Source organism: Maniola hyperantus, chromosome 9, assembly GCF_902806685.2.
Source record: "Maniola hyperantus chromosome 9, iAphHyp1.2, whole genome shotgun sequence".
Classification (NCBI taxonomy): Eukaryota; Metazoa; Arthropoda; class Insecta; order Lepidoptera; family Nymphalidae; genus Maniola; species Maniola hyperantus.
This window is the reverse complement of record NC_048544.1, coordinates 6856784-6882386: the sequence shown is the minus strand read 5'-3', so window position 1 is coordinate 6882386 and position 25603 is coordinate 6856784. Positions and strand designations below refer to the sequence as shown.

Genomic DNA, 25603 nt, shown 5'->3' with positions numbered 1-25603 from the left:
TGTTTTCAGGTCAAGCTGGATATTCAGCATACAAATACGTTCCCTACGGACCTGTGGTCGAAGTCCTACCATACCTGTCGAGGCGTGCCAACGAGAACCGAGGGTTCCTTGTCAAAATTAAAAAAGAAAAAGGTCTTTTACTAAAAGAAATCTTCCGCCGTATCTTTACGGGCCAGATGTTTTACAAACCAGTTGGAAATTACACGCCCGTGTAAACTCTCATGTAAAGTCACTAGTCAGGCTTACCAACTTTACGGGTATAAGTATTGAACAAGCTTTGAGGGGGAATTCTATTCTTTAAACGTTAATTTTAAAACAAACAAAGAATTGAAAGAAAAAGAGTTACTTGGCGCCTTCATGATGTTACGTAAATTCATATAAGTAAATTATGGTATTTGGCAATTAAATGTCTGCTTGGAGAATTGCCCGTTTTGTTTCTTTAGTCTAACTAAGCTGTTGAATATATTTTATCGATTTGCTACTTCCTCCATTACCAAAATACTGTAGGTATAAAAGGGCAGTGCTAGACCACAATCAGCATTTATTTGTCAAGTACGAAATGTTACAATATTTGACTATTTGTCAATTATGTATTCAATTAACATGGTCCAGTTTGGATATGGGATAAAATAAATCCCTACAAAACCAGCCGCTTATGTGAATTATTTAGCAATGAATAGCTAGAAGTACCTAAAAGAAACCCCGAAGGCGATCAAACCTACGCATGCATTTGAGTAACAACTAGTCAAAATTAGTTTGATTGAGAAAACGCTCGCATTCGCTTAATATGCAGTAGTAGAAATTACGATAGTTGGTGAGCCTAAGTGAAATTCCAACGAAGTAGAGCTATATACTGTTGGTAGCAGACAGCAGTGTTTACATTTTGGTTAGCTAACTTATTGTGTTTATATTGTTTTAGGAATACATATAATTTTCTAAGATTGAGATGAAGACGCGATTCTCTTGTTATGGCGTAGGTATACAATATTGTCGAAATATCGAAGTAGGTAGTGTGGCAAGCGTGCAGTTTGCGTTGATTGAGTTTAGTTAGCTTTAATTTAATCAAAAGCCCAATAGTGTTACTAAGATATTATTTGAATCACAATTTAACTGATTATTGAAACATTTTATTAAAACTATTTCTGCGAGAAAAAGAAAGACTCTTAATGACCTAATCAAAATAGTTAACTTATAGGGGTCTATATACATTTATCTGGTGTTTGCGGATATGCATAACGCTACATACTTAAATACTATGCTAATCAATTACATATTTTGAAAGTGGTGAACATATTAATAATATTTAGAAAATGTCCCTAACCAATGATCACGAGATCAGGACACTGCATGCAATTTATTGCACGCCTCCCACATACAAAGCAAAGTTATTAAAATAACATTTCAACTGTCGCTTTTCACGTAGCTTCTCAAAATTGGGTTGCTTCCAGTGATTTTATCGTTATTCTTATTTTGATAATTTTTAAGTTTGAATAACAAGTATGTAAGCAATGCAATAGGCTACTTGACTCATATCTAATTTCGTCCAATAAATGATTATTTATTATAGTATTTTGCTTAAGACAACGAAATATATCAATAACAATTATTAAAAACGCAGGATGGATATATAAATCCAATTTAAAAAAATACAATTTTTATTTTTATTTGAAACGCAGAAAACGCTGTCAGCCATGATGTGAAAAAGTGTAAATATGTAAACAAAGAAATGTCATCCCTATGTCACGCGGGGACTAACGTAGTATCCATATATATAAAATTTAGAGTCCTGACTAACTTATATATCAACGCACAGCCTAAACATCTAAACAGCTGGTCCTAGATACATGAAATTTGGTGGGTGTGTTCTTTGCAGGTAAAGAGAAGGTATCCACTAGGAAAGGATTTTTTGAAATTCCACCCCTGAGTGGGTTAAATGGAGGTTTGAAATTTATGAAGTCCACGCGGGCGAAGTCACGAGCATAAGCTAGTTTTTATATATTTCTAAAAACTCATAGTAAACGTAAAAAAATATCGTGTTCTCGTTATAAATTGAATAAGTTATTAAGTAAGACTTACAACAAAGTGATCTTTGCAAAAATAAATTTGGGTTGAAGTCGTTAGTCATATAGGATCCCTTTAAGCAAGTCTTTGCGTGTTACGTATATTTATTTCACTGGGCACTCTAATTCACAACTTTCCTGTGGTCTTTATCGATGCGTTTTTTACATTCTTGGATGATACAATAACGATAATTACTATATTTTTCATGTAAACTAGTATAGAAGTCATGTTTATTAAACTTTGGGAGGTTATGCTGTTGTTTACAAATGCATGACGTCAGAGCACAGATAATCTATCGGCCAAACATGGCCGACAGTGTTTTTACCTGTCTAAGAAAAAAATATTTTTAAATTAAAGTTTTACGGTTTTTAGGGCGCAAAAAAATATAGTGTTAATTTTTTTGATATAATAGGACAAATATTAACTATTTAAGACCAACTTAAAAAAAGTGTCAAGTAGCCTATTTAGCGAACCGTATCAAAGCTGATGAGTGTGTGCAGACCCAATACATCGATTGCGTCCTTTCAGTATATGGTTAGAGTTATACCTAGGACGACTTTAAGAATACAAATTATGTATTGTTTCAATTAAAATATTCTTTGGGATTTGTTCATGAGGGATTATTAAATAATTAATTTACCAGTGAACTTTTTTTCTATGACTTTTAGGCCAGCAAGTTTTAAATAACTACTTAACCTTATTGTTATAATATCGATGTTTAAATCATGTTCAAACTATTTAGTCATAGGAAAAAATTATAATTGTTGTTGAGCGTTTTTCTATCCTAAATTTTTGTGATAGATACCTACTTACCTTTTAATAATCCCTGAAAATTTTAAACTCCGTAATTTGAATGTATAATCTTTAATTCCTATGTAGGTATATTTTTGAGTTACTATACCTACCTAATATTTATTAATTTATAAAGTAGTGCAATTTTTAGACTGCAATTTATTTTAACTTGTAGGTAATGGATTGAAAAATTATGTGAAATTATTTAATTTTTACTCAATAAAATATATTAGTTGCCGAAAACTTTTAAACTAAGTATAATGGTTATTATTTAATTGCGCTGTCACTTTTTATACAATCAGTATTTTGATTATGTAGGTTGTCTGTAAAAACAGTTTAGTTTCAAATCATTGGTAAAAGTGACTGCAGAGTCAGATCTTAAAAAAACGTGTTAAAATGGTGTTTATGATATTAAGTAGGTAGATGTTTTTAGCAATGTTTACTACTATGAGGAGATTTATATTAAGATTTTCTGGACCGATAAATACCTAATTAAGCTGGTTATTTAAAAACTTTGTTGGGTACCTATTTTCTTTTTGAAATATTTGTGTGAGATTTATTTAGGTGCGATAACTCATAAACATATACTAAGATGTTATTATATAATGGTTTTATTTACTTGAGCGTGTTAGTTATGTTCGTAATAATATGAGTGTAGCAAGATTTTTTTGTAATAAAAAGGAAAAACACATTAAGCATCTACGTAATCTATACCTCTTGAGTAGGCATTTGGCGTATCAAGCTTTATAGCTCTCGGCGATTTTTTGAACGGGGCCTTCGTTTAATTAAAGCCTCTTTTATAAGGTCAGAATTACCAAGCTCATTTGTTCAGTGGTGCCTAAGAAAGAAAGCATTCTCATCGAACAACGCATAACTGAATATCCCAAGCCCCAGGTCTTTGGGCCTTGGAGCCCGGCTCGGAGGCCCCTGAGTAACTAGCATGGAATTTTATGAGCATAAACTATATGTATCTATGAGGTAACTATGAGGTATCTCTTTCTAGAAAAGTTTATTTTCTATACAGATATAGATACTTAAATAAAATCAAATACGACATGAAAAATAAACGATGTATAGATATACAATATACCTACATTACATTCACCGTAGATATACATTATAATATTCACCGTAAACAATTTATTTTAACGTAAAAATAATGCACCTCATATTATTATTACGTAGATCTCGAAGGTGAAAATGAATGTTGCATTTTTTCGTTTTATTATTTTATTGTATTAATCATGTATATTAATTATTATTTATTACCTTCGCGCTTTTTATTGAAATTAGATGCCAGATTGTGAAAGGTAGTTTTGTTATGTGTTCGAAAATATTATGGCACATAATATTATTAAATCTGATAATCTATTATTTCATTTGTTACTTGTGCTTTTTGGCCTCATTATTAGGACTTCGTATAGGTACCTAGCAGGCGTTAGGCCTACTGTAAAACGCACTATGCAAAGAATAATTACAAGTAAAGCGTTGGCTACGCAGTACACTCTACGCACTTTGTTTAGACGTAATGAGTATTACACCAAGTTCCTATTTTCTCATCTCATTGATCTGAAAAAGAACATCATTCGCCTAAGGCACAGACATGTAGGTACGTAAGAAAATATAAATAATAAAATAATCAATGGGTCTTCTTATCTATGCTATGTTTTATCAAAAATTTACTTACCTAAGTGCAATCAAAGCAAAAACAAATTAACGTGTGAAATCTAAGTAGGTATTATAAAACGTTGCCACTCTGACTCAAGGCCACCAATTAAATAAAAAACTTGAATAATCGTACCTACCTATACAGGGTGTAACCACAAAAACTTAGCGTTATTGTAACACAATCCAATAACCATAACCAATAACCATTTGCCTCATTTTTTAGTTTTAGTGATTTAGTATTTTTTAAACCCACAAATTGTACCTATAGCGTGCAAAACTCGGGTCAATACCCTACCGCGGCATTGACTCCGAGTGGACTACTAACGCAACGTTCGTTGACCTCTAGCGTCAGTCAGATTTTTATTTGCAATCTATCGTAAACTTTTAGAAAGCTACGATTTATTTATGCTAAGCAACTGCCTAAGCTTGGCGATCAGGGGTGTCCAGCTATTAGGTGTCTATAGGTGGTGGTCTGTGCTACGAGTAGGTAGATACATAAAATATTATGATGATGATGAATTGATGATGAAACACGATTGTTCTAAAGCTAATTACTTAAGGTACAGGGAGATAAAGAAAGCATTTTAATTTTGTTCCTTGCCTTTTAAACTCCGATTTAATTGTTGGTTAATTTTTATAGTCTCAGAGCCTGTAGGATTTTTTAAGATGTGCTTGATAAAAGCTGAGTCTTTTATAAGGATCTCTTGCGCTTTCTGTGTGTGGTAGGTAAAGTAGACCTGCTAGGTCTAATTTCCTGAGGGTTATCAGGCCAAATTTTGCTCACATGCTGTCAATGTAGATTTAGTTCCTATATTAAGTTAAAACAATTTTTTTTTCTTAAAACCCGTTTGTTAAAATTTAGCTAAGCCATGAATTAATTATATAATAAATTAATTATTATTACAATTGCCATAATTGGGAATCATTTTTATCAATTTATTTTAATTTATTATAAGTTACTTTTTTTTAGAATCAGCGCTAATAATTGTGATGCTAATTTAGATTATTTTACGAATAGACATTTTAATAAAGACACGGATGAATTTTCTTTGTTTCTTTTTGTTTTCATCACTAACCTTATAGGTAATTTATAAGTCATAAACAGGACAATAATTATAAATGATAAAATAAATAAGGTCTGTCTAAAAATAATTACCAATCAGTAAAAATAGAAAAAAAAATGAAATTTGAGCGTTCAATTCGTATGATCCTAGAACCAAAGTTAGAAGGCCAGTTAATTTAATCCAATATTTTTTAACTCAAGTAGTCATTTGCCTCAAGATGGTATAATAATTTTTAACCATATTTTATATTTAAGATTCGAATTTATTGTATGTGTCAATGAAAAACGTATATACAGTCTTATAAAACTAATATCCGAACTATAATATAAAATAATGGAAGCAATCATTGACATTGCATTCTTGGTTGTTTTTGCTTCTGAAGATTTATGAAAAAATATTGCTTTTGATTTCAGAACTTATTATGTGGCAACAGTAACTCCGTTACATATTTCTGCTGTGTATAAATCGTATCAATAAATATATTTTGTAGGACAGTGGCGTAACAATCAAGAGGACCTAGTCAAATCATCAGTCTCTTTTTTGTTTGATGTTTGATTTGTCATCAGGATTCAAAGAAATGTATCAAAATTTGAAACATACTAGGGTGTGGCAGTTCGAGCCATCTATGGGCCCAGGGTGGCACGTCAGTAGTTCTAACAAACTTCTTGCTACGCCACTGTTGTAGAATGACAATAATCTTTGTTAATAGGCGTATACTATGTATTGGTCCATATTAAACTATATTGAACAACAACATACATTGGTTATACTGTTACTGAGACCCTTTCATCCACTAGTTCTGCCCGGAGAATTATTTGATACAATTCAAATAACTTTCGAAAATCAAGGTTGAAAAAATATGAGGCAAGAACTATTCTAAATATGTGCCTCTACCTACTTAACATATGGAATTAAAATAGTATCAATTCGCATGGTATGCTGTTAATAATAAATAAATCATAGATAAAATTTCTAGAAATACCTCTAATATCTACGTACTTACATAATTATTATAGCCTAAAGTTTGAGGTACCTACTCATAGCAGGATTTGATTAGGTAAGGCTTTCTAAGAGTAAAATTACAGTGTTACAATGTTGAAAATTGTGTTTTATTTGTTTTAAAACATAATATATCTGTGCTCTTCCTTTGAATACCGAATATGTATTAAATAATTTTTGCAATATAAATAAAGATGTTAGGACTTATCTATAGCTTTTGCAAATATCTACTAATATGATAGGCTATACTATATTTCCAGGCACACAATATGACAAAATAAATGCAAATAAAATTGCAGGATTATAATTTCTGAATAATATGGTAACCGATCAGAGATCTATTTCGAAATAAATAAGAAGTCTTGTTTGTTTGTTTAAACAATTTTTATTTCAATCATACATAAAATTGACAGTCGCCATTCATTGGAAAGGGTTGATTTTCTCAATAAACTAATTTTAACATTAACATTTTTTTAAATATAAACATTTATATTATACCTGCCTGTAGACACATAAAGTTGTTCAGGAAAAATACATTTACCTACAGTAAGTACAAAAATTATATAACCCTAAATTAATAGATAATAGGTATCGTAAACATCAGGGTGATCTTAACTACCACTTAACGAAGACGATATTAAAATAGTAAATTTTTCACAGCTCGATAGAATTACACCCTGCATTATAAGGGATATTGATAGTTCTATTGAAACGAATAGCCTAAGACCCCGTAGATAATTTGAAGAAGATGCTTGATCAAACCATAAAACATTTAGCTTGTAAAGTGGTTCTTTTGCGATATCCGATTATGGCAAATCAGACCTGCCAGCTGGTCCGTAAGCGTGTTTTTATAATCCTTTTTTTAAGAATAAAAAGGATCTTATGTTATTTTTTAGGTACAGTTAGTTTTACCCTTAGGACAAAATAATTATCAAAGCTAAAGAGCCTTAAATTAATTTTTATAAAAACATATTTGGGTAAGTCCCATTTGTTCCATACAACTTGACGTTATCGGACAAAATGAGAAAATTTTATCCTCATTTGTTTCATAGAACTAATACTAGCATTTCACTTCGAACTTGCTTTTCTTTGACGCCATAAAAAACTATTCTTTTTTCGTGGCAGAATCATTTTAAGGTCCCGTTGACACCCTTCGGGTACGGAACCCTAAAAATTATTCACCTCTAACTGTTCGGAGTGATGTGCGTGTTTAGTAATTTAATATCACTTGCTTTAACGGTGAAGGAAAACATCGCGAGGAAACTTGCATGCCTGAGAGTTCTCCATAATGTTCTCAAAGGTGTGTGAACGCTGGCCAATCCGCACTTGGCCAGCGTGGTGGACTATGAGAGGAGACCCGTGCTCTGTAGTGAGCTGGCGATGGGTTGCTTATGATGATGATGATGATGAAGTATATATCTACCTACCAATTAGCGTATTAATGTGGGTCGTATTGGTTGCTTTCATTGTGGGTAAGTCATGTCATGGATATGTTTTTCATATTTAAATTGACTATTGTAGAAATTAATAAATAGATAGGTACAGTTTAGCAAGATATAAAATCCATGAAGGCGGGTACGGATTAATTTTGGGTAAGGAATTAAAATTTATAAGGTGGTATCCATATTAACTGATAACATAGGACGCGACCTCCTCGCCATGCTGAGCGAGGAAGGTCGCGGTTTGTCGTCGTTAGGAGCGATGTCGCTCGGCGCGGCGCAGGCGCAGTTCGAGCGCAGCGTGCGAAGCGAGCGCCGAGGCAAGCGCAAGTGCCAGCACAGCCAGTTGTGTTTGCACGCAAAGGAAAGAGCGCGCGGCGCAAGCGAGGGCTAGGCCGGCGTGACGCGCTGACAGCGTCGCCGACCAGGGACCACGCCAGCCGCCGCCGCCGACGCATATGCCCGCCTGTCACCATCAAAATAATAATTTAAAATCTTTGCAAACATATACACCAATTTTAGGGCACTGGGCTATTAGCTTACTGAAACTGTGATTGCTTTGATGGTGAAGGAAAACATCGTGAGGAAACCTGCATACCTGAGAGCATAGAGTTCTCCATAATGTTCTCAAAGGTGTGTGAAGCCTGTCAATCCGCACTTGGCCAGCGTGGTAGACTAGGGCCAAAACCCTTCTCACTCTGAGAGGACACCCGTGCTCTGTAGTGAGCCGTCAATGGGTTGATTATGATGATGATGATTAGCTTACTTGTAGAACATCCCACAAAGCAGCGCACGCCCCCCACGCTGCCGCTGCGACAGACGGCAGAGCTAGATCGGATCTAGCCGCTCGCCAGCGTAGCAGCGCAAGTAAGAGCGAAGCGTGCGCAGCCGCGCCGCCCGCTGCGAGCGCGCCTCTGCGACCGCGAGCCGCCGCCATGCTGAGCGTTGCTGCGGCAAGCGTTTGTAGGGCGCCCGCTCCGCATAGCGCTCGCCACGCTCCGCTCCAGCCGCCCACGCAAACTCCGTACCACTGAAACAATTAAATTACCTAATAAATTTTAAAAAAACGGGCCGAATTGAGATATTTATCTTTTAAACCGACTTACAAAAAGAAGGTGCCTTTTTGGAAGTCGGTTAAAAAGATAAATATCAGACTGCGCCGAAGCCTGCAAAAATCCATATTAGGAAACTATATCATTATAAATGCGAAACTTTGTCTGTCTTCTAGCTTTTCACAAGAAAGAGAATAGGTTGCATCCCAGGGAAAGACACAGGCTTCCTTTTTTCCGGAAAATCAAAGAATACATGGTTTAAAAAAAACCGAAACTTAACGCGGACGAAATCGCGAGCATCATCTAGTAAAGAAATATATTTAGAATGAAAGTCCGTCATTTTTCAAGTTATCCCGTTAAATACTTATAAGGAAGTATACGAGTTTCAGGATCTTTGGAAATTTCACTGCCTCACCGATTTCCTCAAATTCTAATCGAGCGAACCCGGGGCGGGTCAGCTAGTAACGTAATAAGTTACAACAATAGCAATACTTCTAACCTTAATGTAAGAAGTATAAATAAACCCCTGCTGCAGGCCAATAAATAAGCCCATTGGTGCTCCGAGTAGTGCCCGGGGGTCCTTGACGACGGAGCGAGCGTCGGGCGGAGGCGCGGGCGCGGACGCTCCTCCGTACAGCCCCAGACAGGCCGCAGTGAAGGCCAGCGCTGCCCAGACCGCCACAAGGATCTTGCGTCCTTCTGCGTTAAGGGACGAGCCAAAGAGAAACTGGACGCCCGGACATCCTGCTGCGCCGCATGTTTTCTCCTGAAATTGATAAACGTGTAAACACGAATTCGGATTCACCCAACCTCATCATCGTCATACCTAAACTGGACCCACCTCATAATCGTCGTCCAAAAAATAATCCTCTAGTGAAGGCCATTTTGAAAATGACGAATTTGCTGGCGGCGTACTTAGTTCCAGAAGTGATAATAGATTTTCAGGCCAAATCATAAGAGCTGCCCCGAGGAGCAGCGAGCCACATACGAGTCCCAAATCTTGGGATGCTCGAAGACCTCGTAAGGCTCTTCGTAGTGCGATCCGTCTTCTGCCCTCATCGCCCGCCGCTTGCGCCAGAGACGTTGCAGAAACGGCCAGAGCTAGTGACATCGGAGACAGGGTTACGCCGCAAATGGCATACAACGGGAGTAGAATGGATAAAGGAGTTGCTACGGTGTGCGCAGTCAAAAGAATACAGACCAGCACGTGAGCTACAGTTATTACTACTCTTGTACCAGTTTTTTGAAGGATTAGAGGAGAGAAGGGAGCTACTATGGCAGCAACCGCGTGCATTACAGCAAGGGGTAATGCTCCGGCTTCTGCTCCAGCGAATGCCGTGAACGGCAATAGCGCTGTGGAGCAGAGACCACTGGCTATACAAAGGAGGGTGAATCGTGTCACTAGTAGCTTGGGTATTTTCGGCGGTTGCCTGGCTATAAGACGCCTTACGGAGGCAGCTCCTACTGATGAAGCAGCGGAGTCCCTGCGGCGATTGGCAACAGCAGGTATTTTGAGCGGCTCTCTTGACTTCCTCCACGGCCATTCTTTTTTGTATATCGTGCTCACTGGTGTCTGAAATATTAGGAACATAATTTGGGCACTTTAATTTACTTTATGGAAACGTGTTCCGTAGATAGGTAAGATTATAAAGATCTACACGTATCTAGAAATCCCCTTGCCCTATTCAGCGAACGTGTCAGGATATGCCTTAATAGGCATATAAATACAGTCTATGTATTTTATGCATATTATTATACAAATACACGAACAGTGAATTATACGTAAGTACTTTAAAATATAGTGACTTTTGTGAAATTGATATTCAAATTTCAAACTCTTGAAAGTTTTGAGTCCTGTAGTGAGAACATGGAATGATAATATAGTTTTGTCACGATGATGATGAATAATATAGTTTCATCACGTCTGTCTGTACGTTTTCTCATCTATTTGTCTGTATGGTATTTTATTAGGAGCTATAAAAGCTATAGACACTCGATCCGCTACTGTGTGAACTTAGGTGACTTAAAAAAATGTGTAATTGTATCCTTTGTGTTTTGATGAATAGGTACCATACAATGAGATTTCAAAATGCACCTGAGTGACGACTGTCCGGTTGCGATGCGGATCCGACACGGTTCGCGCGGCGGCGGTCCGGATGCTATGCGGCCGCGATCGCTCCGTCAGGTCCGGTAGGCTGCCCATACGGCCATCCGGCTGCTACCATTCGATCCAACGCCCTTCAGACATCACACATCTATATCTAAAGACATTATATATTGCGTCGAATACCGAATGGCTCTTTTCGTATTGCATCCGATCCAAATCCGGGAAAATTGAGATCTAAAAAATTCGGATCGAATCCGGATGTCAATCGTTTGGATGTAGTGCGCACTCCCTTATACAAAGATTATACAAAGAACAAATCATCCCTCATGCAAAAATATTTTTTACTTCATCAAACCCCAAACACTTATGGATAAGTATTTTATGCCTACACATAATATTATCATCCCTACCCATATTATAAATGCAAAAGTGTGTATGTTTGTTAGTTCGAACTGGCTTATTGGTTTGTCCTTCTATCACGTCGCAATGGAGCAACAGATCAACGTGATTTTTTCATGGGTAATAGTTAAAGACCCGGAGAATGACTATTTTTTATCCCGGAAAATCAAAGAGTTCCTACGGGATTTTTAAAAACCCTAAACCTACGCAAACGAAGTCACGGGCATCAGCTAGTTATTTATGTAGGCAGGTAGGTAGGTACATTATTGTTATGTGTGTGAGTTGTGACAAGCTTTATAGCGCACGTTGAGACGAGACGAGGTCTTTTATTATTAGGGGCTGTAACGCAGGGTGGCTTAGGTAAACAGCCAAGGTTTATGTTCTCGAGAGTTGAATATCCCTTTTCGGGATAGATTGAATTGCTCAATTTTTACTATCTCATGTTGAAATCTCAACAGCATTAAAATAATATTTCTAGAAGTAAATATAATTAATCTATTAATCCGGATATTGGAGTGCCCGGAGGTCGCTGACGGCGATGACCTAGTGAACCTACATAGGTGCATGGATATCTATTGATTATTTATCGATTATTTTCATTCATTGGTATTTGTCAGATTAGATGATGCCCGCGACGTGGATTTATGGATTTTCGGAATCTCGTGGGAACTCTTTGATTTTCGTACATGTCAACCCCAGAATGCAAGCTAAAGCTATTTATGTACCAAACGCCAGTATCGGTTTTAAAGGGATGGACCGTGAAAAGCTAGCAGACAGACAGGCACTCTTTCGCATTTATAATAAGTATTAGTAGGTATCTATAGATAGGTACTATTTTATCTAATCTAAATATTTTATCTTTTTGTTCTCTCTGAGACTAAAATCTGAATAAAGGGCGACGTCATTTTCACACGAAAAACTTTGGAAAGTATTGAACAGAATTAGTTTACCAGCCGAATTTTAATTGGGTGCTTAAAAGAAATATGTAATATGTAGGTACTTACTATGTAATCATTTACAAATTCAGGTATCCTTTAACACCAAATAAGTATCACTACACCACAATAAAGACTATCTCGGACATTAACATGGACACCAGTTTGCACTGAAAAACTGAAAAGAAATTCAATAAGATCCGATATGTTTACGTATAAAAGATATGCACAGTTAATCCACACTAAATTACTTATATCCAAGTTGTCACTTTTTATGATATAATAGCTTATGGATAAGCAACTGGTCCTAGCAGGGAGGTAAAAATACTGGGATCTAAACACGACTGAGATGTAATAGAGTGACCATCAGTTTAGGAAAATTTATGATTGACTATAATAAAATAATAGTGGTTCGCCCCGAACTAAGACCTTGCGTTATCCCATAATTCCCGATAGTTTTATAATGTTAACAGCGCAATGTATTAACATAATTGTTAAGTTATGTTAAAATTACTGAAACCCATTAAAAATGAAATAATTTCGTTCCTTATTTGAACAACAAATACTAAAATTAGACAAATATCTAATTAGATATTTATCTAATTAGTAATAATCTTATAAGATATATATCTAATTTTAGCATTTGTTGTTCAAATGCAGGATATGACTTTTACATACAATAGCGTCCGCTTTAAAGCCCCCCATTTCGTATGAGAGCCCCCCTGAAATAAAGCTTTTTGTTTATAATTTTTGTGACATTCGGCTAAAGGTCAACGGTTTACATAATATTAAGTATGTTTAAACTTGAAGTAATAACGTTCAGTAATTCAGAAGTTATAAGGCTGTGGCAGACGGACGGACGGACAGACAAGTGCAATTTCACTCAACTAGACTTAGAGAGCTCGCTTCGCTCAGTTAATAATAATTTGTAAGCAACTCATCCTGATGGCGTCGAACACGAAGTGATCCTTAGGGCCATAGCATAGCAGACAATGCTTTTAACATCAGCAATCAGCGATTTCGCGACTGCATCGATAATTTATTTAGATAATTCTACCAATTTACTTGGTCAAGTCTAGAAACATATTAAACTTTTGGCTATCCTATTCCTAGGCGTACATTGAGTGGGGAGTGTCCCTCACGCATGCGCTCTAAAGGGTGGTATCCCCTGAAGAAACCGACTGACTACTGAGAGGCTGCATGTGCTGGTTATTGTAGATTGTATCAATATAATACGACTTTGTGATGTCCTGTTGACCATCGACACCAACATAATACCTATTCGACGCCCTCCCTGGCGCAGTAGTAAGCGCTCTGGTTTTATAAGTGGAAGGTCCCGGGTTCGATTACCGACAGGGGCAATTTGGGAATTTATAATTTCTTACTTGTCTCTGGTCTGATCTGGTCGGAAGCTTAGTCCGTGGCTAGTTACCACCCTACTTTTATAACTTTTTAGGGTTCCGTACCTCAAAAGGAAATCGGAATCCTTATAGGATCACTTTGTTGTCTGTCTGTCTGTCTGTCTGTCTGTCTGTCTGTCCGTCTGTCTGTCAAGAAACCTACAGGGTACTTCCCGTTGACCTAGAATCATGAAATTTGGCAGGTAGGTAGATCTTATAGCTGACATTTGGGGAAAAATCTGAAAACCGTGAATTTAGGGTTAGATCACACAAAAAAAATGAAATTATGGTCATGAACTAATTAGTATTTTCAACTTTCGAAGTGAGTGACTATATCAAGTGGGGTATCATATGAAAGGTCTTGACCTGTACATTCTAAAACAGATTTTGGTTTATTTTTATGCATCATAGTTTTTGAATTATCGTGCAAAATGTCGAAAAAATACGACTGTAGTACGGAACCCTCATTGCGCGAGCCTGACTCGCACTTGGCCGGTTTTTTAATAATAAGCAAACCTTAATCAAATGCACCGTGGCTGTTCTTAAATCTTAATCATCAATTTAAAGTCTGGCTCAGGTTTCTCTCCATATAATATTTACGTGTTGAGACTTAATCAGTCCTAAACACTCAAGTTTGATTTGAATGCTTCATCGATCGTGTACATAATATTTTGGAGGCGTAGTAGACAGAGATATAGGTACGACCAGCAAAATCTCAACGTTGAAAATATTAACATGTCTCATAATGTACCTACTTATGATCACAGAATATATTATAGGTAGCCTGTTTATTTGCGGATTTAACTATGCATATTCATTCTTGTTTTATTATATAAGTATCTAGGACCTAGGCGTGGCATCCAGTGTTTACATACCAAATGTATAATATTATAGGTAACTAGCTTATGCTCGCGACTTCGTCCGCGTAGACTACACAAATTTCAAACCCCTATTTCACCCCCTTAGGGGTTGAATTTTCCAAAAAAAAAAAAAAGATCCTGTCAAGTGTCAAGACACCTTAAAATACTCCTATAAAATCCTTCTTATGCCAAACTTAACTTATGGTTCTGAATGCTGGGTTCTAAGTAAAAGTCGCGAGCATAAGCTAGTATTACGATAATTAAGCCTACCTACCTAATTATTATTATTGTTCAAGATGTCGGAAAAAATAAAGCCGACTGAGAGCTTTCATCGATAATGAAATATATCTATATTTCATCGATATTGAAATAATATCTATCAAAGTAGCCACACGGACACCACATTAGTAATTAGTATATCTACAATCTACATCGCACCCGTGCCAAGCCGGGGCGGGTCGCTACTCGCTAGTATGAAATATTTCATTTCTCATCGCAACAAACCGTGAAAGAAAACCACAAAAAATGTTCGTTTGTTTTTTAGCTGACGAATATTTTGTTTTATTTATTTCGAGAAATAAACTTTAGGTTAATTTCTGAGGCCGGCGTAATAACTATAGAAGTCGTTTCCAGTTTAACATGGCTTGGCATGTTTTCTGCTAGTTCAATCCGATAGTTCTTAAAAATAGTCAGAAATCCGGCGTACGTAGGCATCTTGGAAAACCGTTGACCTGCAAAAATATAAAATTCTAATGAAAAACTCATGGCCAGCAGTAAGTACGAAGGAAACAGACTCCCCGGACGTAGTAGGTAAGGTAGGTATTATATCCACAAGTAACATGGGCTGTATATAGGGAGGTAATATGTATAGATCAAATTTTACCCAAGCGAAGCCGGGTGGACCAGCTAGTATAATATATTTTTAATAATTTTTTTTGTATTCGATGAACTTGGAAACTATTGTTGAACCGATTTTAATCATAAACAAGGGCCTCACTCTTTTAGGGCTCCGTAGGTACATAATTATGAACATTTTTAGAAACTAGATATAGAGATATTATTATTATTACACAGGGTATGGATGAGTAGGTGATGGAAAAAGGGGTTGTGGCGTTTTCATCCTATGACGTCTCATCCCTCGGCTCTCCCAGCCTAGTTGCCTTCATCTGAGTTGAGTACGTATGGAATTCGGGGTGGGGACGCCCCGCACACCCGCACAACCCCCGCGTTAACCCGATGCCGGCGAGCGCGGGCGCTGTGCGGGTGTGCGGGGCACCATACCCCGATTTCTACCTCGACCTGTTGCGAACTATAGTTCCTTCCCATCTTTCAAGTGGCCGCAGCTTTATTTGTAGGAAAATTATTGTAGCCTAGATTGAGATTATTTCCGATCTTGGAAATGTCGCTCGTAAACTTCTGCAGGTAAAACCTACTTTGAAATTTTAAAAATAAAATAGGATAAAAATCAATAAATACCAATGCAGGTCCTAGGACCCTCTCCAAAGCCCAGGAATGTAAATGGTTTTATATTTTTCCTTTCTTCTCCATAAAAACGTTCAGGGCGAAACTGTTCGGGTTCTGAGTAATAATCGGGATTTTGATGAATATATGTTACTGGTATCTGAATAAGATCTCCTTTCTGTATACGGAGACCTGTGGGAAAAGTGTAGTCATCCATAACATCTCTGGTAATCACTCCCAGTGCTGGGTAGAGGCGAAGACTTTCATCAATGCATGCTTCGAGATAGGGCAGTTCATTTATACACGCATACTCAATAGCACCGTTGCTTTTCTCGAAATAAGCATCAATTTCTGCTATTAATTTTTGTTGAATTTCTTGGTTCTTTGCTAGTTCATATAAAACAAAACTTAAAGATGTGGCAGTCGTTTCGGATCCAGCACCAAAAAATACTACACATTGACCCACGAGTAACTCATTGTTAACTTCAAGACTCACCGTTTCTTTGTCACTATTTTTATTGCCTAACTTAGCACCAGTTATATGGTTGTTTTGTTTCCAGCTCAAAATTAAGTCAACGAAGTCATTTCTAGTCGATTTTACAGTCTGCCGATTGGTAAAAATGTTCGTTAAAAGGCTATGGAAGAAAGAGAATACTCTCTTTTCGAACATGCGTAATCTTAATGCGTAAAACAATGACGGCCATATTATACGAAAATGCATTTTGAAGCCTCTCGTCCTTGATGTGTCGAATATCTTCTCGCCGATAGTCATAAAGGGATTTGTAGCATCCCTTATGGGATTCATAGTGTTCGGATTTAAACCAAATGCACATGTTGTGATACAATCTATCGTATATCTTGCGAATAAAACTCTCGCATCGATGTATTGTAGACTCTTGGTTTCTTCTTCCAATAAGCGTTCCAATTGATCAGCACAGTCCTTTATCAAATAAAACATGCCTTTGATTTTAGCAGACGAAAACAGAGGTGACAAATTCTGGCGCTGGATTTTCCATTCATCACCTCCACTGAAAAACACATTCTTCGTGACTTGCTCTCTGTGCGAGTAGTCTGATACGTCTCTGCCACTGAAGTAATAGAAATCTTTGGAGAGAACGAGCTTCAGCAACTCGGGATCTTTTACAATAAGAGCAGGCCTCGTGCCGAACAAAGCCCCGACGTAGGGTTCTTTTGGAAACTGCTGACATATTTCGTGAGTCACTTGAGTTACATGTTTTTGTAATAAAATTGTTTCTAAGTGATTACCGAATAATGGTAAAGGTTTCAAATGTGCCACGTTCTTCTTTTTCCAGTAATCATGATTTTTCATTATGAATTTTTTCAGAACATAGAATAGTATTGTAAAAATGAATATAATGACCAAATAAAGCACCATCTTCGCGAACACTTCAATTACACTGCGCAGTATATTATACCATTGATGTAATGATATAGAATAGTCATATCGCTGCCATATATCTACCAATTAAACTAATTTGGCAGATAAGGTAACGGCTCTACTTATACAGGGCCGTGGCCAGAGCAGGATTATAGCCGCTAAAATGGTTAACAAAATAAACGAGTACCACTCCGCCAAGAGAAAGAGATAATCAAAAATTAATTTTAATCAGCATTTTATAATGTTTAAAATACTAAATAGGTAATAATAAAAAAATATTATCTAGGTTTGGGGCTGTTTTATTAGTGGTCATGTTGAGTGTGATTTAATATTTAAAATTTACGATCAAATAATTTGTTTTGATCGTAAATTTTAAGCATTACATCCACTAGTAGTAATACCACTAAATACCATTAGTAGTAATAACTACTAGTAGTTCACCCCGAACTAAAACCTCGCGGCATACCATAATTCCCATATATGATAGATTAACTGTAGTAATAGAATTAACTTTTCTCAAACATGCATGGAAATGTTGTCATTATTTTCGAAAAAGGAACACGCGAAGTATCGAATTTTCGGACAAAGAAAATCAAATCCATTGCAGGAGCGTTTTTTGAATTGTGAACATTACAACGCTCCTGCAATGTTGTATGAAACGGCGTGCTGGGGATATTAAATACTCTTTGATCGGATCTCTTTTGTCATTCTTGGCATACCATAGTCACTTTGCTTAGTACAAATTACATAGAGATACAAATTACGTTTACGTGGCTGTATAGCCATAAATGCGCTTGCTTGTCGGCACAGATGATTAAAAAAAATTGGCGGCAAAGCTGAAAATTCCTCTTGATTTGTTATTTAGAAGTAGTTAGTAGGTAACTACTTAATAAATATAAATTTAATAATAATTAATATGAGTTCCAACGGTTCAGAGAGTGAAATTGAGATTGATTGTACTCCACCAGATTTAAGATCAGAAGCCAAATTGGCAATAGAAAACCTGCTTCCAGCGAAGTCAAAAGAACAATACATGAAAGTACCTATGTTATGAAAAATTTTTGAGTTGGAAAAACGAGAAAAAAGTGAAAATTTTCTCCGAAACAGCATTTTTGGCGTACTTTAATGAGATTGCTAAAATTAAAAAGCCATCTACATTATGGGCAATCTATTCCATGCTGAAATGTACAGTTTATGTTAAATATAATACAAAAAAGTGTGTTTTATTTCCCTGCATTCTTTTGAGAAAGGCACTACCTATATATGCCTCGGCGGGAAATGGCAATTGCCTGTATTGTTGTGTGTATTTAGTGAAGTCCTCGCCTGCGGCTCGGCCTTCAAACTCATACTCGACCTGCAATTGCCTACTTCCCGGCCTTTGCAATAATGTACTATTTAACATTAGAAGTAAAAGAGCTAAATAGTTATTGGAGACGTTCACCCGTTAAAATGCTGAGAGCAATAATGCAAGTAAGTAGAAGTTCACTTTAATATTATTTCTTGTAAAATTATGATGCCCATTAGAAATGAAATGATTTCGTTTCTTTATATTTATCTAATTTTAGTATTTGCTGTTCGAGTACAGGATATAATTTGAATTATACAGGGTTACAGGAAAATAGGACATGATCCCGTTAAGGGGTTATAGTAGGTACAGGACATTAGCTATCAAACGACCCCTAAAGTGCTAATGCAAAAGTGTATCGTTTTCGAGTTAAAGGTGTGTTTGCCACTTTAAAAATTAATAAAAATAAGGAACAACGTATTTCATCAGATTTTTTTTATTTCTTGCTAGTTAATAAATAATAAACAGTTATAAAACAAGAAAAATCTTCAAGCATTTTAAAATTACAGTCCAAAAACTGTACAAGTTTTCGATTTTTAAATTTAATTCTTTGAATACCTGGCAAATTTTCTGTAAAAATTACTATGGCACTTATCCTGCGGATTATTTTAAAAACATACGTTTTGTTAGCTATCCATAAGTACATAAAAATTACAGAAAAAATCACAAAATCAAGAAAAAATTACACAACAAAGAGACCAGTTAGAAAATTCTAACAAATGCTATTGCCAAAGAATTAAATCAGAATCAATGCAAAAACGACTTTAATGCAAAATCGTTTTTATAAACTTCATTATATAATTTTATAAACTGAAAGTAGCATTTTTCGATTGCTTATTAGTTATTACTAATGCTATCTTGTTTATACATTTTTGGATTTTTTCTCGCTTGGTGTAAAATACCCTATTATGTAAGTATGACCGTACATTACCCCAAAATATTAATATTACTGTCGATAGTGCCGATGTAATAATCTTTACAAAATTGGATTATCTGGAATAGTTTAGCAAAAATTCACGTGTATATATTTTATAATAATATTTTAAATATGTATTACCTATACATATTATGTTGTTATATATTATATCTCATAGGCCGCGGATACAGAGGTAAGTCTTACTCACATAAGTAGCTTTGTTGGGCAATAACTAAGGATCCACAAAAATAACTGAAACACTGCACCGGTCATGTGTGAATCAAACTCGCACACGAAGGGTTCCGTACCATCGTACAAGGTACAACTAACTAATTAGATTAATTATTTCCCCCATTTATCAGCTCATATTTATTGTAGGAGTAGGTAGGTATTATGTTTAGTTTAATTAAATAAAAATAAATGTTCCTACGTGTCACTTAATACTTAGTAAATAATAATAAATTGTAAAGACCTTAACGTTTCATTAAGACGTAATATTTTTAATAGTAAAAAAAGTAAGTAAGTGGCTATTCTAAGATAATAAGCAACTACTACTTATGAAGTGCTGTCAAGTGTCACTCGCTCTACAGCGAGTGACACTTGACAGCACTTGCTCGGTGCTCCATTCAAATGTAGTAATCTCGAATAGGTGTCCTAAATTACCATTCGCACGATGGTCGCGTATTCGCGCGATGATCGCGTATTCTCGTTAGCTATTTGACGCTAGCACACGATGGTCGCATCCACGGAACAGAAAGAACTGTTCTTTCTGTTCCGTGGTCGCATCGCTTATTCGCGCGATGATCGCGTATAATCGTGTTGTATTAGAACAAAGCCTTACGCTGTGCGTGGTATGAATTTGAGTTTAATTGGAATTGCTGAAGTGGTGACGAGCGAGAACGGTATGAACGGAAGAGTAAGAGGCATGTCCTCCGCAAGTTCTACTCGATAGTTCTTGAATATCGTGAGGAGAGCAGCGTGCATCGGCATCTTGGCAAAGCGAAGACCTGGAAGATTAAACAGATTTTCATGATTACTAAATATATTATAAAAACCGGTCAATTGCGAGTGGGACTCGAACCCGAAGGTTTTCGTACTATCGTACAAGAAATAACACTTATTTTTTGACTTGCATGGCGGCCATTATGAAACTTTTATTAGGTACAATTTGTTGATATTATAGCAGCAATAGAAATATGTAGGTACTTACCTACACAGTACACACTCCAAAAATATTATTATAGAACTACATAAAATTTTGTAAGTATAAGTACAAAATTTTGTTTTGAAGTGTTCATAGTGAACTAATGTTGTAGGTACCAAGCAACGACTTTATGCTTGGACTTCAAGTCCCAACTCCTCAACCTAGATAATGTAGGGTACAGCATTCCTAATCTATAGTGATTCAGGAACTGCGAATGATGCAATGTTATTTTTGGTGTCAAGCATAGACTAAACCATTGAATTTCGGATCCCATACTCCTCAGTCCTGATACTACAAGGTACTGAACTTCCAAGCCGTGGGAATTTTCGATGGTGAATTGATACATTATGTATCACGCAATGCGTAATACCTAATGTATCAATAACGGCTTCATGATTACACTCCATGTCCGAACTCCTAGAACCTGATGATACATGGTACAGCACTCCTAAACTATAGATATTCAAGAACTGTTCCTGGTGAAATACTTAATATTGTTATTGACTTTGTTATTGAATTCCAAGTCCCAACTCTTCAATCCTGATGATGTAATGCTGCAAGGTACTGAACTCCTAATTGTGGATAGTGTGGATTTGGAAAGTTTTGTTGGTGAATTGATATGTTAGGTGCCAAGCAATGACTACTTACACTAAAAAGCTAAAAAATATATTAATAAACTGACTTCCAAAACCACTAAAAGTAAAAATAAAATACTTTTAAAGAATTAGCGAAATTGGTTCAGCTGTTCTCGAGATTTGCGATCAGCAACACGCATTCAGCTATTCATTTTTCTATATAGAGATTAGATTAGATATGTATATTTTTAATGTACAGAAATCATCCAATTTCAGTTTTATTTTAAGTATAGATAGATATAGATATAGAACCTTGGAAAGGCTAGGCTTTTACCTGTTAGATATTAGGTACTATGGTCATATTTATAATGGATATTAATAAAGATCTCAAAATGTTATTAGTAATGAAAAATTATTTTATTCTTACCTATACATATCCTGGCGCCTTCTCCAAAAGGAAAGAAGGTGAAAGGTTTAATATCCTTTCTTGCATCTCCATAAAAACGCTCTGGTCTGAATACCTTTGGTTCTGGAAAATAGTCTGGATTATGGTGCAAGCTATATATTGATATGTGAATACGATCTCCTTTTTTTAAACTCAGGCCCGTTGGTAAGGTGTAGTCATCCATAACCTCCCGCGTAGTGAGTCCCATGATTGGGTAAAGACGCAGCGTTTCTTCAATACAGGCTACAATATATGGCAACTCATTGACACACTCGTATTCAATTGTATCATTTTTCGCAAAATAAGAGTCAACTTCGCTTATCACTTTTGTTTGTGCATCTTGGTTCTTGGCAATTTCAAACAAAAAGTAGCTTAAAGTGTTGGCTGTAGTTTCAAATCCTGCTGCAAACATTCCTACACATTGGCTAACTAACAAATCGTTTGTCACTTCCAGGCTTATAGTCTTTTTACCGCCTGTCTTTATATTACTTAAACTGTCCCCAGTCAGCACTTTTTTCTGCTTCCAGGTTAAAATTAGATCAACAAAATCACATGTGGAAGATTGCGTACTTTCTCTTGTTTCAAAAACTCCGCTCAAAATAGTCCCAAAAAAGTTATTTAAATTCTTATCGAATAATGTAAATCCTAAACCATAAAATATTGAAGGCCACATTTGTCTACAATAAAGTTTCATGCCAGCAATTTTCGATAAGTTAAGTATCTTATCACGAAGAACCATAAAAGGATTCGTACTTGGATCAGCATTTCTGTCCATCGAATTGCAATTTATTCCAAATGCGCAGCTGGTGATAACGTCTATTGTAAACATCGCTAGCAAAGCTTTTACGTCAAGGTATGGCGAATTTCTTGTTGCGTCTTCGAGAAGGCACTCGAACTGAGTTGCACGATCTTTTATTAAATGAAACATACCTTTTATTTTAGCTGCAGAATATAAGGGTGTAGAATTCTGACGCAGGATTTTCCATTTGTCGCCACCAGTGAAAAATATATTGTTAGTTATCGGTTCCTTATGACTATAATCGCTTACTTCTCTGCCACTAAAGTAATAAAAGTCCGTCACAAAAACTAGTTTAATTAAATCGGGATCCTGAATAATGAGCGCTGGAGACGTGCCGTAGAATGTCCCTATGTAGGGCTCGTTTGGAAACTGTTTGCAGATTTCATGCGCAACTAATGATTGATGTTTTTTTAGTAAAATAGTTTCCTTATAATTCCCAAACAGTAGTGATGGCTTCAAGTGCGGTACTTTCCTTTTCTTCCAGTGATCATGATTTTTCGTTAACAAATATTGTAAGGCACATATTATTATTGTAATAAAAAAGGCAAAAATGTAATACAGCACCATGTTGTGAAACGTTCGAGCTTCAACGAAGCCAAAATATTCTGATTCGATATAGCGCTCTGTGAATAGTACAGTACGTACAGAAGTTACACTCCTCTATTAATTGACTACCTACTTGCGTGTTGCGATGATTTTTTGGCCTAGGTCAGTGGTCGACAACCTGCGGCTCTCCAGTTCCATACAAATTAATTGTTTTACTACAAAACCCTTAATATAGTGCAATTAATTTAATAGGTAATGAAGATTTTTAAGTCAACATATTCGTGCAAGCAACCGTTCTCATGCATGAATATAGTAGGTAAAAAGTAAACTAAGAAGCCAACTAACAAATAAAAATTTAGTCGTAGGTACTTGAAACTTAAAATGACAAGTGAGCCAGTTTTATCCAAACTTTTAAAAGGCATGCAAAAACATTGATGTAACTATCTTTAATTCAATATCAACTTTAGACAAACTACTTATTTTTTTTAAATAGAGAGCGAGCAAACGATCAGGCGGGTCACCTGATGTACTCTACCTATTACTCTAGTTCAAATATATTTTGTAATTAAAAACATTTTGTGAAAAATATATTTGATGTACTTAGTTATTTTTTGGCAAAATATCAAACCTATATAACCTATGAGCAAAATTACGATATTGTAACGAAAATTTAAAACTGTGAAATTTTGTAAATTGTAACTTTTGGCTCTTCTGTCTCAATAGGTTGCCGACCCCTGGCCTAGGTACATGATTATTATTAAATAGATAAATTACGCGTGCGTCACAATACAGATGACCTCCCTGATATTAACGTGGGTGAGATTAGTATAGCCCTCGAACAGCTACGTAATAACAAAGCCCCAGGTGATGACGGTATTACAGTAGTGCTCCTGCGAGCATGAGGATCTCCTGTTCTAAATAAACTCAAACACCTCTTTAATACCGCTATCACAACTAGTTAACCGCCAATGCAATGGAGCCGAAGCGTTACTGTACTCTTCTTCAAAAAAGAGAGACAAGAGCTTAGGTACTTAAAAATAATTATAGAGCTATTTCATGCCTATATTTCACTTCTGAGCCATATCTATAAACAGTTTTCGAGGGTTATTTCTTCTACTATGGATGGCTATTCGTCTGGAACTGTCGTTTCTTTAGGATTGAGGAGTTGGAATCTAATTTTTTTATGTCGAACAATGTCGCAAAGTTTCTCTATCAATTAAAAAAGAAACTACGCAAATCGGTTCAGTAATCTCGGAGATTTCGGTGTACATAAGCTTAATATGAGGTAGTTATTTCGAAATTATAGACAGACACTTCAATTTTATTTATTAGTATAGTATAGTATAGAGTATAGATAGATTAATTAGTATAGATACAAGAGTTAAATACTTTTTGGAGCGGGTGCCAATTAGCCGTACGAACCGTCTATCTAATCTTCACATGTACTTGATACTTCAAGGTTAAATACCGATATAAAATCAAGGGCAAAGTGCAAACTAGTACCTACTATTTCGCACGAATGTATATTTCGACTACGCCGTGTCATACATAATCATACTACAGAGTAGGACATCTACTCATGTGGTAGGTAGTTGATGTCCGCTTCGTCCGCGTGGATTTAGGTTTTTAAAATCTCATGGGAACTATGTTAATCGAGATAAAAGTAGCATCCATGCGAAAAATTACGTCGATTCGTTGCTCCGTTACGGCGTGATTGAAAACCAACAAACCAAAAAAACCGGCCAGTCAGGCTCGCGCAACACAGAGTACTTTGTAATATATGAAATAGAGACCAAACTTCGAGCCTAAAATTGGAAATGCATCACAAGCGCCCCTAGATTTGAAATTTGGAACTATGGTGATTGAATCTATATCTACGTATATATGTAATACATAGGTATAGGTACTATATACATTTATACGTATAATATAGGTACGTAGGTACTAGGTACCTATATTATCCTACTTTCTTATTATTATTCTAGAATTGGGTTACTTGGCTGATTTTTTAATCGTCAAATAACGATGGATTTTTGATTTTGTGAGTTTTATTTGACGATTGAAAAAATCAGCCCAGAATAAAACAAAGTTATTTTTAAAATAATGTAGGTTATATTTTCTATACTTACTGAAAACA

At 36.0% G+C, this 25603-nt stretch overlaps 4 protein-coding genes and 1 long non-coding RNA gene across 5 annotated transcripts in view; 2 read left to right on the top strand and 3 right to left on the bottom strand.

Annotated features, from left to right (window-relative positions):
* The window catches only part of slgA (proline dehydrogenase slgA), a 30906-nt gene extending 25337 nt beyond the window's left edge, over positions 1-5569 (top strand). The window contains exon 11 of the mRNA XM_034971645.2: positions 10-5569. Within this exon, the coding sequence (XP_034827536.1) occupies positions 10-215 (206 nt within the window). The 3' untranslated portion in view covers positions 216-5569. The remainder of the gene's footprint in view (positions 1-9) is intronic.
* The window catches only part of LOC138402812 (uncharacterized), a 154120-nt gene that overhangs the window by 65598 nt on the left and 62919 nt on the right, over positions 1-25603 (top strand). The window lies entirely within an intron of this gene.
* LOC117985006 (protein unc-93 homolog A) lies at positions 6978-12962 on the bottom strand. Its single transcript, XM_034971687.2, has 6 exons — positions 12586-12962; positions 11171-11313; positions 9917-10648; positions 9575-9841; positions 8790-9053; positions 6978-8489 (listed from the first exon to the last, which is right to left on the bottom strand). The coding sequence occupies exons 2-6, from the start codon at positions 11276-11278 to the stop codon at positions 8277-8279; spliced, it is 1584 nt and encodes a 527-aa protein (XP_034827578.1). The 5' UTR covers positions 11279-11313; positions 12586-12962; the 3' UTR covers positions 6978-8276.
* On the bottom strand, positions 15311-18072 carry LOC117985215 (cytochrome P450 6B2-like). The gene is made up of 2 exons (XM_034971907.2): positions 16253-18072; positions 15311-15507 (listed from the first exon to the last, which is right to left on the bottom strand). The coding sequence occupies exons 1-2, from the start codon at positions 17631-17633 to the stop codon at positions 15338-15340; spliced, it is 1551 nt and encodes a 516-aa protein (XP_034827798.2). The 5' UTR covers positions 17634-18072; the 3' UTR covers positions 15311-15337.
* Positions 20681-23503, bottom strand: LOC117985214 (cytochrome P450 6B5-like). The gene is made up of 2 exons (XM_034971906.2): positions 22104-23503; positions 20681-20904 (listed from the first exon to the last, which is right to left on the bottom strand). Exons 1-2 carry the CDS (start codon positions 23485-23487, stop codon positions 20735-20737), a joined length of 1554 nt encoding a protein of 517 aa, XP_034827797.1. The 5' UTR covers positions 23488-23503; the 3' UTR covers positions 20681-20734.